Genomic DNA, 17,809 nt, shown 5'->3' with positions numbered 1-17,809 from the left:
ACTATGACCGAAGATAATCGAGGAAGGCGAATGTGTTCTGGTCTACGATAGCAGCCTCGACAACCAGCACAAGGCGATGCGGAAATTTGCGAGGAGGTGATTCGGGCCTTATGCGGTGACAAGCGCTAACGACAACGGCAGTTACCACCTTGCGGAGCTCGATGGAACGAGAATAGTTATGCCGGTGGCCGTGAAGAGGATCAAGGCGTTCAAGAAGCGGCACGAGGACAAACTGGACCCAGAGGACATGGATAGCAACAACGACCAGTTCGGAGCGGATGGCGATACAGAGAACAAAAGATAACCGCGGGCCGGTCTTCTCCGGCAAAGGTCTATTCTGGCGCATACCGGTGGATGCTCGGTTAGGTGGGGGAGGATGTCGTGGAGAAAACCATCCCTAGGAGGAATCGGTGAATAGTGTGCGTGAACCGGCCCTTACACGAGGGCACATGTTTTGATGTATTGTACATAGTTAGGTACATGTCGGCGATGCGAATATCGTGGGTAGCACGTATTCATTACGTAGGGAATCGAGGAGTATCTCTGTCCAAAAGGATGAAGAATAAAAGTGATGTAACAGACTATAACGTCCCTCTCTCCTTGGGCTATAAAAGGAGAGGAAAAAGGGTTGAGAGGGGATCGCGTTGTCGAGGACAAAGTGCTATCGGAATGGGACCGAGCCCTTCTCCTCTGTCTTTCATCGTTCTCTGTTGGGTTAGGGAGGCTGCCTCTGCTTTGTGGAAAGCCCGAGTGCTTCCTGCAGAGGCTCCATCTCGCGTTGACCGCGTGTGTTGTGTGAGTTGGTGTCAGCGCGTTGACGCTTACCGGCTAGCCGGGTGTAATCTTGATCATATATATATATTTGCCTTATTCATTGTTCGATCTTTGTTGTGAGTTCTCTGTGTATTTGTGTGCGCGGCTTGGCCGTGGTTTCGTGTCACTCCTCCCTCTATTCAGTTATTCCCCGGTTCAGGGCCCCCGCGGTCCCGCCTTGATTTCTCCTGCGGGTGCAGAATAACACGACACTGTACCACGAAGTGAACTCTGGAATAGAATAGTAGAGATTGACATGCCATTAGAGTACCGAGTTGTTGTTTCACGCCTATATGAACAATTAAAATGCCAACTAAAAATGGATAGTGGATTCTCAAAGCACTTTTTAAGTAACATGGGGGTCAAGCATCATTATCACCCACACTTTTTGGCTTATGTATTGTTAAATTAGAAGAAGTGGTAAATAAGGTTGCAAGAGAAGAAGGATTGAATGATCCCAAATTGATGCAACATGTTATCTTATTGCTTCTATATGCTGATGATGTGGTACTCTTCTCATATGATGTTGATAGTGTGCAAAATTTACTTGAGGTATTAGAAGAATTTTGCCATAGTAGTGGACTAGCAATGAATGTGGAGAAAACAAAAATGATGGTAGTGCAAATCATCCAACCTCATCATTACCCTATGCTCACATATAGAGGTGAACATATACAATTTGTTCAAAGCTTTAAATATCTTGGTATTGATGTACCTGCCAAAAATAAATGGAGTGCATGGTTTGATTCTAAGCTCCAAGCCGGTTGGAAATTGTATTACCTTTTGGAGAACTAGTGCTAACCAAAGTGATACTTGTGGATGGGAAGTAAAACTAATGTTGTTCAATGCCATGGTAACTCAAGTATTGCTTTATGCAGTAGAAGTATGGGGTGGCACCATCTCTCTTAATGCATGGAATGAGATTGAGAAAATTCAAAAAATGTTTTTAAGGAGGCAATTAGGAGTTAAATGCACTACCTCTTACCATGTTATGCTCTTGGAAACAGGTATTCGACCCATAGAACTATTGACACTCCAAAAATTATATAAATACATTGCAAAAGTCAAGAATATGCCAAATCGTCAATTACCACATCTTGCTTGGAATGTTGGATGTAAGCTACAAAAGAATCATAAAAGTAAGATTCTCTCATCTGGTTGGGTTGTTGACATAAGGAAATGGTTTAGAAGATGTGGTTTGGATGATCTTTTAGAGCATTCAGGCAATGTTATGCAGTATGTAATGATTAAGGAAAGGTTGGTGGAATCATTAAGGATTAAATGGGAAGATGATAAGAGGACAAAGCTAGAATACTACATTGCAAATGTCAACCCTCAATGTTGGTCTCAATATAAAGCAAGAATTCCTATTGATCGTATCCAACCTTATCTCAGTACCAATATGAGTAGTAATGCTCGTAGAGCCCTTACACTACTTCACACTCGATCTCACAAGTTAGGTATTGAAGTTGCATCATGGTATCAAAATGTAACTAATTTGAAGACATGCAAAGTATACAACGAAGGCATGGTAGAGGATGAATGTCACTTCCTCTTCACATGCTCGACATATAGTGCAATTCGTTCAAGATATGCTGACATACTAAGAGGGAGTGATAAATTAGTACCATACTTAAGACACCACCGAGAAGGTTGAGCTCATATGTGTATGCTTTATTCACACATAGAGACTTTGTGCTTCAATGTATGAATACCCCTTCTTAGGAAGGAGACACATATCAAGAACACCTGTATAATCTGGTCCCATAGGTCAAAATTGGCCTCTTTATGGACGATAAAAATTCTAATTCTAATTCTCTCTCTCTCTCTCTCTCTCTCTCTCTCTCTCTCTCTCTCTTTGTCTTTCACACACACACACACACAGTTTCCTTCCACTGCACGAGATCACCTACACTCTCCATTTCTTTAAGAATATAAACTCTAAAGAAGTACTAGCTAATGGTATTGATTACTTGTTGGATTTAGTTTTTGATGGGTTTGGTAGGGTGTTTATGATTGTATCATTTCCAGTCTAGGTGTGTGTGAGTGATAGGTATTAAGCTATCTTTATCAAACATCAATCACCCACTGAATATAAATCATTTGGCTTTTGCGGTATATAATCAATAACCCTTGTAGCCATGACATTCCCCAAAAGCAAACAAACACGCGACAAATCACATGATTGTCAAATTTATATTGGTTATATTAGGGTACTTGTGCACTAGTTAAACATCCAAATATTTGTTAGGTTTTCATAATCTAGTCTTTCTCCAAACTATAAATGCAACGAAGTTGTCCAAAATGTATCTACTATATTTCCTATTGAATTATAACAAGCATTCAATTAAAGCCTCATTACAATATATTTAGGAAAGATTTGCAATGGGGAGCGCACAATGATCGTTGATGGTGTCCATAATTTATAAATGGCTAGTTTTGTCTTCCAACGCTTGAAATTTGTTGAAGAGTGTAAGGATTGTAAATATTTGTGGAATCTAATTATTTTAAAATAGTTTTGGAAATTTTGGGATTTCGATTCTTCACCATTCTTATTAAAGTGCTTTAAAGGTCAATGTTGTTGGGTTGCCACAACTAATGATATAGACCTTGAATTTTTTAAGGATTTGATTAACAGATTTTGTATTTAGGAAAGACTGTGGCCATTGTGAAATCAGTAAAGGCATTGGTAAATGTTAAGAAATATACAACCAAACAAAATCTATCCCTTAATTAATTTTAATCAAATAATTGGTCCATATATATTCATGTGTATGAGTTGGAGCGCTTTGACTGTTATCTTAGGATGCGAAGGAAAGGGGGAGTTAGAGAGCTTATAAAAAATATACTCTTCACAAAGGGATAGTTTGGATTTTTGTGGTACAGTAAAACCAATGGCTACATTCGGCAATGTGAACCATTGTCTAATGGTTCAAGTCATCGAATTGATAATTCTATAATAGGGTATCGTAGTTGGATGTGTTTATATGATATGTTTCTTGAACAAATGCCATAGAGTGACCTAATAAGCAAAGACATCCTTGTCTTGGACAATTAACTACATAACCTTGACCAAAGGGTGTTTTATGGAAAATGATGAAATAGTTGTGATAGAGTTTTATTGATGTAGTATCATTTGTGAGTTTATTTAGAAATATTAAGTTTTTCTTTAGATTAATGAGCTTCTTTGACTTCAATGATATTACCATTGGAGAGTTCAAGATAGGTTGCATGTTGTTAGAGGGTGTATTCAATGCTATTATTGCTAGATATTAGGCCAAAGCGATATTCTAAAGTCTTATCATCTTTAAGCCATTCTACCCTTGATGCAAGGTGACATGTAACTCCTAGATTCGAAGATACACATGGAAGTCGACGGATGATCAAGTGAAGTAAGGGAAACAAAAGCCAATGAAAGAGGCTCCATTGTTCTCATTGCAGTTATGGTCATTATGATATGTTGTGTGCATTATTATGGTGATCACAATAATTACGGCATGCATTATACTTGCATGATCTGTTTTGTATGGCATTTGCCCTTCCTTATTAAAATTCTTGTAGCGTTATTCATTTTGTACCCATTTCTTTTGCATTTTTTACAAAATGACTTAAGCAACCTAGATTTGGAATAGTCACGCATATAATTTGATATAGAATTTTTTGAATAAAATTTAGAGTTTGAGATTGAAATGTTTATACGTTTAATTAAAAAAATTTGAATATGTTTTGAATGCTTCACTTAACGTGAGATGAGGAAGGTTAATACATTGCTTACTAAGTTAGTTTTGTGGATATATTGGGAGCATAAAGCTCCGCCTCCATTATTGTTAGAGTGTGTAATAGGTTAGGGTTGTATAGGATTGGGCACAAAGGGAAAAGAAAAATACATAAATAAATAGTGTGAACCCTAAATGGAGTGTTGATGTAAGTTACATTACCCCAATGCATTCTCTCTTAGAGAGCCTCACCAAGAATTTCATTTGTGGTGGGCTATTGTGGACGAGGAATGACCCACTTGTCCTAGAAGAAAGTATGTTTCCATAGGTTCCATAACAAAACAAATGTTTTTGCTTCTCAATGGTCGTGCCTAGAAAGGGTTTCATGTGAAGCCTAGGAGCTTGTTGGTGACTTCACAATGCAATTCACTGTCCCCAACCCCCCTCTTTCATAAAATCTTTTCCAAAACAAAGTTCACATGTGAACTAAAACTTGATAGATAGAATGTACATTTGCCCCTTCATATTCCATGTTACCACTTCCATTAATTAATCTATGATCTCATTGGTACCCTTTCTCTTTTAGAGTAATTGATGCTAGAAAAAGAGTAAAGAATTGTTCCAAAGTTGCGGAGGGCTACCTATGGGAACCTTTTATCTAGGTCCTTTGCTAGTTGCCTGACAAAAACCTCAAGGATTTGAAGTAATTACAACATGACCAAGTGAATCAAATTGAAATTGAAAGGCTTATCCCCATTGCCAAGGAGCTTTCTAATACCACTCCCTTGTTCATGAACTACATTGCGAAGTAGTATAACAAGTAGCAGGCAAAACCATATATGTTGCATATCCACCCATTTCTCCTTTGGCTTACCTTTAATATGTTGCCAATATTCATCAACATCAACATTGTTCTAAGGCATATCAAATGCTTGTTTGTCATTACTTGTATGCATTAGGCCTCGTTGTCTATCACGTGTTTGTTTGAATTGTAGAGGATTTTAGGTCTTGTTGTCATGTTGCCAGTGGTGCACGACACAAAAAATGGGATCTTTGCATACGTAAAATTTAATTTGTAAACAAATTTTATGTATATATATATATTTATAGGGTGTGAAGTTTGAACCTCATAACTTATACTCGTAAGGTAGTCTTATAAGGTAGTTAACATACATAAACGAGGGTGTGAACCACTAATTCTAGAAAGAGCATTGACATTTTATATAAAGAAAAGGAAAAGAGCATGAGCATCTAAAGAGGCATACGTGCGCACCCTCCTGCCCTCCCCTTCTTCATAAGCTATTGAAAGGCCTTGGACACATACGAGAAGGGGAGTTTGCTAGGGAATAATACAAGAGCAAGCACATGCCTCACAAGTTATTTGTAAAATTTCATGGGTTTAAAAGAAAAAACATGGGTAATTGATTTTGTTTTTGCTAAATTTATTCTATACATAAAATAAATGTGTTATATTAACTTCATATTTATTCCATCTACATTTGATTGAGTATTAAGTCACCGTGTGGCCACTTTGATGATGCGACCATTTTGATAAGATAATTTAGGTGGAGCCATACAAAATGTCTAGTGTTTTGTTGGTCATCACAAAGTCATGCATTCAAGGAAGTTCTCTCTTGTTCATAGGCTATATATAATCTTACAACTTGGAATGCACATTTGACAATTTCGATGACATTGTGGGAGAATATGTATAGCTTGTGTTAATCCAAAGTATCGGACCACACACATAGCTTTTGTTGGTCGTAGTCAGACGCGGTGACAATAATAAGCAAGATTTCAAAACCAGTATCAAGTTTCTTGAGTTTGGATATAAATCTTGACGCATTCATTGTGATCAAGAGCCACGACGTGACGTGATGAAGAAAGGAGAGAGAGAGAGAGAGAGAGAGAGAGAGGATTTCGTCTTCCTTGCCAATCAATTAAATGAAGGCTTTTACTTTTTCTTCCTTCCTTTCTTTCTGCAGAGTTACGATCTCTCCGTCCCTCCCTCGCCAATCCACTTTCAATTCAATAACGCGTTGCCTCATCCATGCCATCCACTACAAACACGTTGATCCAGACAGAGTCTCTGTCTCTCTCACTGTGTGTATATAGATATATATATATATATATATACTTGTGTTTAATGCAGAAGCCCTGACATCCCTCCCCTCCCTGAGCCTGTCCATCGCTGGCCATCGTTGAAGCATGGGAAGAGAAAGACCTGGCAACCCAATTGGAGATTATGTCTCACCTTAAAGATCAACAAGCTGACACAATACGGAAATTTGAACCATCACATGAAAATGTGGATTAAACTATAAAATCAATTCAAACCAAAAACCAATGGAAATCAACTTATGATAATACACTATATTAAACTTGAAAAATGAAAAATGATGCCTGAATGATTGAATTCATAAACAGATGGAAGAAGAAACTCGATGATTGCTTTACAACAAGCTTCAACATTAATAATTAACTCCAATTGTTGTTACTAAGCTCTTTGCAGAATTCCTAGACTAAGTTCTTCACTTAGTTACAAATTTCAAATCAAAATGTAAATCTCAATAACTTAATAAACGAGATCTAACAAGAAGATGCAATGAGAAAAATGTACCCAACTTCAGAACAAATGAACGATGACAGCATACAAAATGTAACCACGACTAGGTTTGACTATAACTCAAGTCTTCCTCCAGGACATACAAGAAACTAATGCAACAACAAAAACTTTCGAAAAAACAAACCATCACAATATTAGATCAAACCTAAAGTTGATGTTCTACATCTAATACTCAATTTTTGAAACCTAACACAAAGAAACAACAAAGTTCTTTTGATGAATCCTGGAAAAGATGAGAATTAAGCCCTCATATAGAAGATTACAGAGCTTTGAGTAGTCGCAATGCTCTAGAACCGACGTCTTTGAAGAATAATCAAACGACATGAACCAGAGCTCCTACTGCACAACCATCTCGTACAACTCTTTAACGAACTATAGCCTTATTGATCTGAAAAGTTATTCTTCATCACATTCTCCCTCTTCTTTCTCTTCACAAGAAAAAAACTTGTTTAGGGCTTCCTCCTCTTCATCTCCTTCAACTTTGAAAACTAGTTCACTCTTGTAGATAATGATACCTACTATCTCAGTCTCCTCATCTTCTCATCATGAACCTTGCTTTACTATACAAAGTACATCGTTTACCCCCACAACCGTGGCAATTATAAGTCGATGTTGACCATGTTTGTAAGCTTAGGAGATCATTCAAGCAATGTGAGGGAATCCACAAAAATTCCATTGACCCTCTAATGGAACAACCAACATATTCTCCTAAAGAACTCTTATGAACGTGAAAATTCATGACGGAGAACAAATTGATGCATCTATTAGCAATTGGTAGAAACAACTAGATGCAACTACTAGAACAAGCAAGAATGTAGATGAAATCTCCTAGTGTGAGATCTTGATGAGAACTTGGTTAGCATTCACGCAAAAGAAAAAGAGATCAAAGCTGAACCAAAAGAAAATCCCAAGGAAAAGGACAAACGAGTAGCATTAAGTCAACCACATGGCCATAGTGGTATCAATGAGGAAGCATCTAAGAAACTTTTCCAAACAAATATTTTAGAAATTTCAACGTAAACGCAAACCGAGTAGATTAAGTGCTATCATCATATCCACAATTACTTGAATGTATTACAACAAACCAGACCACTTTGAATGGAATTATAGAAAGTAGTATGTCGAAGAATGAAAAAGAAAGAGAGTCCACCCTATGGCAACCTAGTACAAACTCCTTATTGACATTATTATGAAGATGAAGGAAACAATTTCATTCAAGTTTTTGTTACTAAAGTGAGAGAGGATAGCACAAACAAAAGGGAGAAAAATCAAATTCTATGGTTCTTCAACATCGATGCCATTAATCACTTGAGAAATAACTAAACCCTCCTACTAGGATTTTCTTGTCAAGATCATGGTTGTTTAGGATGTAAATATGCGTCTTACTAGGTTCTATCATGCATTTACACATGTAGCTCTGTTATTGTCCTAAGAAACATGATTCTTTCTAGAAATTTGGCCATAATACATGGGCGAAAAGAAAGACACGATGCAGTGTATTGTTGTGCCTTTAAAAAACCTCATAGGTATCATTATACTTGTGGAGATGAGGGAATTGTAACATTCATGTTTCGAAGGAAATAAGGGTTGATGTTGCCCTTGTATCCATTCAAGCCGATACTGTTAACAATCTAATGAGACAACTTAGGTATAAGACAAGAGGTGAGTGGTAATTTGTTAACAATCCAATGTGACAGAGTAGTAGTTATTACATCATTTGTTGCTCGATGTGAAATATGGTACCATTCGTTTGTTGTCATTATAATAACATTTAGTTCCAAATGGGAACATCACATATGTCGCGGTGAATGCATATCCTTTGTTTGATTTGTAGTACTACCATGCATGTGGAAGAAAGAAAGAAAGAAAGAAAGATATATTAACGTCTTCTAAGGCCAAATTTGGCCCATGAGACAATTGGTTTACAACAAAAGAGTATTTATCCATTCATCATAACTAAAATAAAATTAAGTAAAAAATAGAACTTAAATTAAAAGAGTTCTAGTAGTGTACAATACGTAGTATACTCGAAAGTGACTATACACTAAGCCTAATTTTATTTCCACCCAAGCCTCTCGAAAAGAAGTGGGGGGTCAAAGGGTCTTGATGTGGGTGTGACCCGTGGTTCCAATGTAGAGAGTGCCCTAGCCATGGCTTCTAGGCGGTGTAGCTCACGTTCCCTTATTTTCAATATTGCTTCCACATCACGTCGAGTTGCTTTGAAACCCAGCACCCGAGGACGTCTGGTTCTTCTCTGGTTTTCTGCCTCATCAATGGAAAGGCTGAGTGGTGCAAGTGTGTCGACATTCGTTGTCTCCCCCTGTTCCTGAAAAACTTCATTTGTTACATGTTCGTGATCATTAGCAACATTATTGTCAACATTTTGTAACTTATTCTCTCTGTGTTGTTTTAGCTCTAGAATGTATTTGCCTAATTTCGTTATATCTAGAGTATCTAATAATTTGGGGAGGGTGGCAGATGAACCAAGTATGTCTTGGTATTTTGCCCTTATCTCGGCATAGGTTGGACACTTGCATGTAAAGTGGTACTCATCCTCTATCTTTATGTGACATAACCTACATATCCTTTCCTCCCTAGGGACTCCACTAGTACGGCCATTCTCAATCTCAAGTTGGTGAGATGATATTCTAAGTTGTCCAATGGCAACCCTTAGTGCATGTGGTAAGAATACATCTAGATATTTTGGCCGCGTGATAAAACCTAACTCAGAGAAGTGCATGAAGTGTTTCTTATAGTACGGCATTTTAGATGGGAGTGGCTCTAGTGGGGTGATCCATTTACACCGAGTGTAAATTTGCCATATTTCTTGGCGTATTACTTTATTGCGGTCCTCATGAGAGATTAAAGTGTTATCACTCGTGTGGTTGTACCTAAGGGGAGGTAGGTTATTAATGTCTAGACCATTCGCAAGAAGCCAACTCACCATCATGCCATACCATGAACTAGTATAGCCGGACTCGTACAATGATCGAGAGGCCTTAAAGGCTTGATGAGATATTCTATCATGTGGTTGGCTATGTATCCTGTGAATGAAGACTACAAGTTGAAAAAGTGCCTCTACTAAAAAGTGACTACAAGTTGAAAAAGTGTTCATATAGTGCGTAGATGGCCCATACCATATCATCTGGTATCCTCAAGCTTTTAAGTCTATCAAACAACCGCTCTCTAGGGATTGTGTCAAAGAGAGACAGATGATAATTACTAGGTCGCTAAGCATTCAAGCACGTCCAACTTGAGATGTTTTGATCTAGACTCTTTTCACATAAATTGATTTATGTAAACGAGTTGCAAGAATCTCTAAACTTAAATATAAAGAGCCGAACAATTCGACAATGGTTGGGGCGAAACGACTTAAGTCATTCAATATATGTATCTTGAAGCAACTCCATTCTTCGCAAAAGGATTATAATTATCTGTGACAACGAGCACATGGGTAGAGGTGAATGGTTATTAATTGAGTGTGAATCAATCAATCATGTGTCGTTTAACAAGCTACCATCATAAGCTTGCAACTCATAATACACATATGACAATTTATCGATGTATAGTCCAATGCCATATGAGAATATACGTTGTGCTCCAAATCATTATAAAGGACACATCCATAATTGCAACTACACATGGAAGAAAATAATTGGTGAGAGTTTCTCGTCTTACATGTGGGGTGTGATCGTTGATGCAATAGAACGTGTTTGGTGGGATAATAAGATTTCAAAACCAACAGCGTATAGAATTTTGGGTAGTATCAACGTGTTTATAGTGGCGACCCCCTCCCCTCTCTCTCGGATACATACATACTAGAAACTCTACGGTATTAATCTAGAATCAAAGTCAAGAGTCACACTATGACGTCATGAAGAAAAAAGAGAGAAGATGTCGTCTTCCTTCTTCCATGATAAAGAACTCGCTCAATTCGTTTCCTTTTCCTCCCCAATTTTGCTTTTACTTTTTCCTTCGCCATCCCTTTTACTTTTTCTTCATCATCTCGCGACGTTTGGTACATCCTCATCCTTTACCCAAAAATCAACAGCGCGTGGCCGTTGGTCTACAGCGTAGACGGCACGACACACACACACAGAGTGAGTGTCTTGTCTGTCTATATATAATATATAGGACAGGAGCTCTATCCAACCAACACATATACCTACTCTCTCTTTAATCACACTAACTCTTCCAACCTCTCTCTAAATCTCTGCAATCGCATATCGCATAGCCTAGAGCACATAATCAAAGTTAAAACACTACTCCTATTTCTTTTCTTAGACATGGCTTCTTTCCTGGCCTCCTCTTCCACATTGCTAATCCTCAGCCTTGTTGTCGCTCTATGTGTAATGGCTCCTCCTGCCCAGCTTGTGGGTGCAGCGGACGAGGACCCGCTCCAAGATTTTTGTGTGGCCGATGCCAATACAGCTGCACCCATCACCATCAATGGCCGCACCTGCAAGCCAGCCGACAAAGTCACAGCCCAGGACTTCACATCCACACTGCTGCGATCACCACCATCCACTTATGATTCCTATTATACTAATGGCAGTAAGGCGGCCAATGTTACCCTTGCGTCTGTAGCCAACTTCGCCGGCCTCAACACTCTGGGCCTATCCATCGCTCGCATCGACTTCCCGCCCAACGGTGGTCTAAACCCACCCCATGTCCACCCGCGTGCTACGGAGGTGCTCTATCTGGTGCAGGGCACGCTCACCGTCGGTTTCGTCTCCACCGCCCCCAACAACACCCTCTTCCAGGCCACGCTCTACCCCGGAGATCTCTTCGTCTTCCCCCGCGGCCTCGCCCACTTCCAGATCAACCTGGACAAGAAGAATCGCGCGCTGGCCATCGCGGCCCTGAACAGCCAGAATCCAGGGGTGTCTCAGCTTGCTGTGGCCCTCTTTGCTGCTAACCCTCCACTGCCCGGCACAGTGCTTCAGAATACGTTCGGCATCGGCCAGTCTGAAGTGGATGCCCTCACCGCCAGCGTGAAGAAGGCTACCGTAGCTTGAATACCTGTAGTCTAGTATGAACGTACAATATATCAAATAAACCTCATCATCCTTATACCATCGACGACCTATGTAGCTATCTATCTGTCCGCTGGAATGAATTCGATTTAATAATATATATATATTGTGCTCACAATAATCACTTCGTAATCTTCCGTTATAAATGGTCAAATCATTCATTATGTATGTTCTCTCTCTCTCTCTCTCTCTCTCTCTCAAACAAACAAAGTACATATGGTAACACGTGTATGCCAAAAACACTACAATCGCAATATGGCCGTAATCGAGACAATAATATCTGCAAACCTGCAGATGCTCTAGTTGTAATTGCATGTCGAGGTATGTGACACAGATTATGGATAAACAAAGAATAAAGCCAACTTACACAATATGTGCACGTGATAGACACTATGCGTATGAGTAAAAATACTACAATAAATGGATCATGTATTTTCCCACAAAATTCTGTTCAACCTGACCGGTCCGTCTATTTGTGAGGCAGAACAAGATCACAATGTACTCAAAATGGTCGTACCATAGAAATTGGAAATTTGTTTTCCACTTGACAGCAGGCTTGATTGGGACTAGGCTATCAGCTCCTTGAATGTTGACTTTAGTCTATAATCGCTTGAGAAGTTCTTGGAGCAATCAATGTTAAGAAAGAAAGATTACTAACTGTTTCTTGGTTAGGTTGTGGTAATATACATGTATTCACAATGTTAATCCATCTTCTTTTTCTTGAATAAAGGAAAAAATAGGTGCCCCTCTCAAAGATTTTGAATGGTGTATGGAGCCTTATTCAAAAGTCTCATCAATTTATTCTGGAAGGGCTTTGAGTAGTTAGGAATATGGGACTAAATGAAGATAAGCTTGCATTACGAACACAATTAACAATAGATGAAACCACAAGACAGAAAATCAGAGTACAACAAAATTTTTAACGTGGAAAAACCAAAATAGGTAAAAACCACGGGAACCATAGGTTCCAAACAACTTCACTATGTTCGAGTACAACCGAATACAACCTTAGCTACAACCTTTACCCGATTGGGTGGATAAAACAACAATGAGTAAAACTGAGTACATTCTCTCTAGGTTTTGACTAGACGAAATGTACTAGCCTCAAGGCAACAACCTTGGCCACTACCTTTTACCCGATTGGGTGGATAAAACAACAAAAAGTAGAAAACTACGAAAAACACCAAACGAAAGAACCTGATACGGATGGACATGAGAGGTGTTGTACAGTCGTGGGTTCCTTACATCACGAACAACCCCTCATGGATCTTTGTCTTCTCTTGTGCAAAGCACTCTCTCTCTTGCTCTCGTACTCGGACACTATGTCTCTTTGTTTCCTATTTTTCTCTCTTTGTTCTCTCACTTCTCTATTTTCTCTTGTATACCGTTGTCTCTCAATTGTATCTCTCTCTGTTGTCTCTGTACTCAAAGTTATCTTTGCTTTTCTCTTGCTCTCGGTGTCTCAATCTCTTAGTTCGTTCTCTGTATGTGTGTCCACGCCTTTTATATGTGTTGCTCTTGTTTTTGTGCAACGTCTCTTTTGGTACCTCGCACATACACACACACACACACACATAGATATATATATATCCCATATATATATGTATATGTATATATTTGTAAATAAGTATATATAAATATAGTTATAACTAATTATAGCTTTTTCTCTTTTTAGCCCCAAGTCGGTTCGACATTAAGCCAAATCGGTATGCAACCGATTCGGCATTCGACCGAATCAGTGCTCAGCCCGAATTGGCACCCAGCCGATTCGGCGCTCAACTGGTACTCAAATGTCATCCGACTCTCAACTCTCAGCTCTCTGTTCTCATCTTTTAGCCGTTTGCCAGCTCTTGGCTCTCGGCCGTCTGGCGGTTGTGGGCTCCACTTGAGTGGATACACCCAACAATTCTCCCCCTCCATTTCAAGTGGGGGGCGCAACTAGGTTTGCTTTTCATTTGCAAACTTCAAGCTTCTTCAAAGCTTTTTGTTTCTCCCCATTTATGAACATCACAGAATCATGTGAATGGTACCTAGTAGAAGATCATCTTTATCTCATAGACCTTCTCACCTCTTCCACCTCCGGTGGAGATGCTGAAACATCATCTATCTAGTCACCTACAATTTGATGATCATGATCCTACCCATCATCATCATCGGCTGGATCATCAGCTATATCATCATACTCCTCCACATCTCCCCCGCGACCTTGGGTTTGTAGAGCAGGAGTTGAATATTTGGTGACCGAAAAGCAGGGGTGAAATTTGGCATCTCATTCGGCTCCTTAGGAAATACCACATTCCTATGTCTAATGACCTTCTCTACTGGGTCGTATAGTCTACGACCGGATTCCTCATGGCCGTATCCTAGAAAATATGCATGGTTTACATTTGTTATTAAGCTTGGAACTTTCATCTTTCGGATGTGAAAACAAGCCCTATAGTCAAACACTCTAGTGTTTGTATGGCACCTCCTTATCTCTCCACACCCTCTCAGGTACATCATCATCCCAAAAAAGGACTGGTGGAGACAGATTCATCAGGTCAACTATAGTCCTCATTGTTTCACTCCAAAAGGATTTAGGCAATTTTGAGTGTGAATGCATACATATTATCCACTCACAAATTGTCCTAGTTATCCTATCAACCACCCCATTGTGCTGAGGTGTTTTCCGAACACTCCTCTCAAGCCTGATACCATGCTCACGACCATATTTCCCAAATTGTTGCCTATATTCAGCCCCATTATTTGTGCGTATACATTTCAGCTTGCATTAGATAGAGGGAATTCTATTTTAGATAGCTTGCTATGTGAGTCTTTGGTGAGTTTCCATTTTCCTTCACCAAAGTGGTTTTCATATCCCTCATCATCAAGCATAGCGGCAGAGATGATATTCAACCAAATATCCGGTACATGTCTAATGTCCCTCAATACAAGTCTGAGACCAAGGCTTCATCCTTTATGCCAACAACCATTGTCACACCGTGGTTTGCCATTTTGACTTTACCAAAGTCACCACCGGTATATGACTCAAACATCTCCCGATACAAGGTAATGTGATACGAGACTCCCGAGTCAATGACCTAATCAGTTCGTTGACATGCTAAACTATCACAAGGATCATCACAGACGATAATAATATTGTGGTTGTTATCGGGTCATTTTTCTTGTCGTTAGTGGTTCCATTCTTTTGGTCCCCCTTTTTCTTCCTAGAATCTCTTTCGTAGTGATTTGGACCACCTCAATAACGACATGAGAAATCTTTCCTACTTCTAGATTTTGACCTCCCCCTCTACATTATTTCTGTGATCTTGTGGACCCCGAGTATGGCTTCTTCCTCTATTGGGGTTGTTTTCTATGACCAAAGCGTCATGCTCGTTTCGTCGTTCCTCTATTGGGGTTGTTTTCTATGACCAAGGCGTCATGCTCGTTTTGTCGTGCTTATTCATGTAGAAGACTCGACTTAAGCATGTCCATTGTCAATTGTCATGATATGGCAAGACTCGAACCCATGACCTTATGTTACATGGGTCGAGGTCTTGACCATTAGACTATATGTTGTAATACGAAGGATATTATTTTCATTTAAGTTTTACTATAAAAAATTGATGTATATTCCAGATTTCTTTGGAACATTATAGAAACTTCAAGAGTACTCTTGAGAACACTATAAAAGGAGGCATGAGGCATTATTTCGAACCAAATTGGTTCAACATCAGTCTTAAGCCTCCTAGCTACTATTGTATAATCTCTTAACATAATATATATATATATATTTATCATCATTCTCTCTCACTCTCTCTCTCTCAGTCACTCACTCTTTCCTTCTCTCGAGAGTTCTACACCTCCCTTAGTACTTTTTAGTACTAATTCCTTCTTTGTCTTAGTACTGCTCCTGACAGTTTGAACCGATTTCAGACTCCTTCCTTCTCTTCCTTTATCTTCTTACTTCTCCCTCCCTTCATACAATATCTTATTCCTCTTTTCTCTCATACTATGGCCACTGTTAGCGCTCAAGAATATAAATCCATTTTTTCAGAGTTGCAATGCTTGAAAGAGAAGTTTCTCGCATTGGAACAAGAAAATCAATGATTGTTGGGGGAGCTTCAACAAATCTCCTTAGAGAAGCAACAGACGCAACAACAACACGGGGAACTAGCGTTACACGTGCAACAACTCGAAGCAACCATAGTAGCAATGCAACAACAAGGATTTAGTACGCAAGGGGTTCATAAAGAACCCAAGATCAGCCTTCCCATGAAATTCGATGGAACGCGATCACAGTTTAGAGGATTCCTTAATTAGGTATGATTAGTCATTCAAATGCATCCTTCCCAATATCCCACCGATTACTCTTGACCTTCCCCGAAGAACCAAAGTCATTGACAGAAGCAATCAGTCGCGCGATGAGATGCGACAACTGTCTTTTCGAACGACGTTCAGAACGTCAGTTCCAGATGCCAAGGACAAGATCACAGCGCACCTACGCCTCAGTCGTAGCAAAACCTTTTCCAAGGGAGTCATATAATGTGTCTCCACTGAATACTCCAACTGGGATGGAAATTGACACTACACGTCGTCGCAGACCATTATCGGAAGAAGAAAAGTAGCGACGCCGAACAAATCGACTATGTCTTTATTGCGGTGGACCAGGGCATATTGCAGTGAAATGTCCCCATAGGCCAAGAAGACAGGTGAACCCAATAGTTGCTAGTTCTAGTTGTACTAAACCTGAGTCTATTTCAGTAGGAATATCTCATAGTCCTAATAGTACTAATAACCCAAATCTATTGAACAAATTTGATGTCCTTAGTTAGTTAGAAGAAGAGTTAAACGACTAAGTCCAGCCAAAATAGGAGCCGTTTGGTTGGACAACCCTAGATCTGTGCAGCCCATTAGTGGTTCCATTCCTTCTAAGCAAGTTAGCAATGTGTTCTTAGCCCAAGTAATCGTTAGTACTAAAAGTACCTCTCCAGTACATGTCTCAGCAGTGCTAGATTCCGGAGTTAATTCTTACTTCATGGATTGGAATTTTGCCCAAGCTCATCAGATATCCCTAAGGAAACTCCCATGTCCAGCCTTTGTAGTAGTCATTGATGGTCATCCCCTTGCTTCCGGAAATATCATAGAAGAGTTAGAGCCCATTAATATTGTCCTAGATAATTTAGCGTGTGTAGTATCCTTTAATATAATTAGTATCCCATAACATTCCATTGTTTCGGGATTACCATGGCTTGAATTACATAACCTAGACACAAATTGGAGAACAAGAGAAATTCGATATCGACAAACCCGAGGATCTACTCATAAGATTGTAACCATTTCGCTACATCAGTTGCGTGAGGAGGGACACAAGGAAGAAATGTTTCTCTTCGCAGTATCAATAAAAATCTCCAACACCACTAAAGAGGAGTCCACCGTTCAACTTCCAGAGAAGTATCATCATTATGCCGATGTGTTTGATAAAGTTCTAGCCAATACGTTTCCTCACCATTGACCATATGATTGCCCCATCGATTTACAACCGGGAAAAGAGCCACTGACGGGACCGATCTACAATTTGGCACCAACTGAGCTAGAAGTCCTTCGATCCTATATAGAGGAGAATTTGGCAAATGGTT

The 17,809-nt window shown here is 39.4% G+C and overlaps 1 protein-coding gene across 1 annotated transcript in view; it reads left to right on the top strand.

The window, feature by feature from the left end:
* The window catches only part of LOC147861202 (putative germin-like protein 8-1), a 32,336-nt gene extending 19,981 nt beyond the window's left edge, over positions 1-12,355 (top strand). Inside the window, exon 2 of the mRNA XM_087324043.1 lies at positions 11,593-12,355. Coding sequence (XP_087180169.1) covers positions 11,593-12,173 — 581 coding nt within the window. The 3' untranslated portion in view covers positions 12,174-12,355. The remainder of the gene's footprint in view (positions 1-11,592) is intronic.
* Positions 12,356-17,809: the final 5,454 nt, after the last annotated feature.

Source organism: Azolla caroliniana, unplaced genomic scaffold (genome assembly GCF_043228905.1).
Source record: "Azolla caroliniana isolate FFs.n. ecotype wild unplaced genomic scaffold, voAzoCaro1.0.p SCAF_8, whole genome shotgun sequence".
Classification (NCBI taxonomy): Eukaryota; Viridiplantae; Streptophyta; class Polypodiopsida; order Salviniales; family Salviniaceae; genus Azolla; species Azolla caroliniana.
Note: the sequence above shows the minus strand (reverse complement) of the source record. Positions and strands in the feature narration are given on the sequence as shown.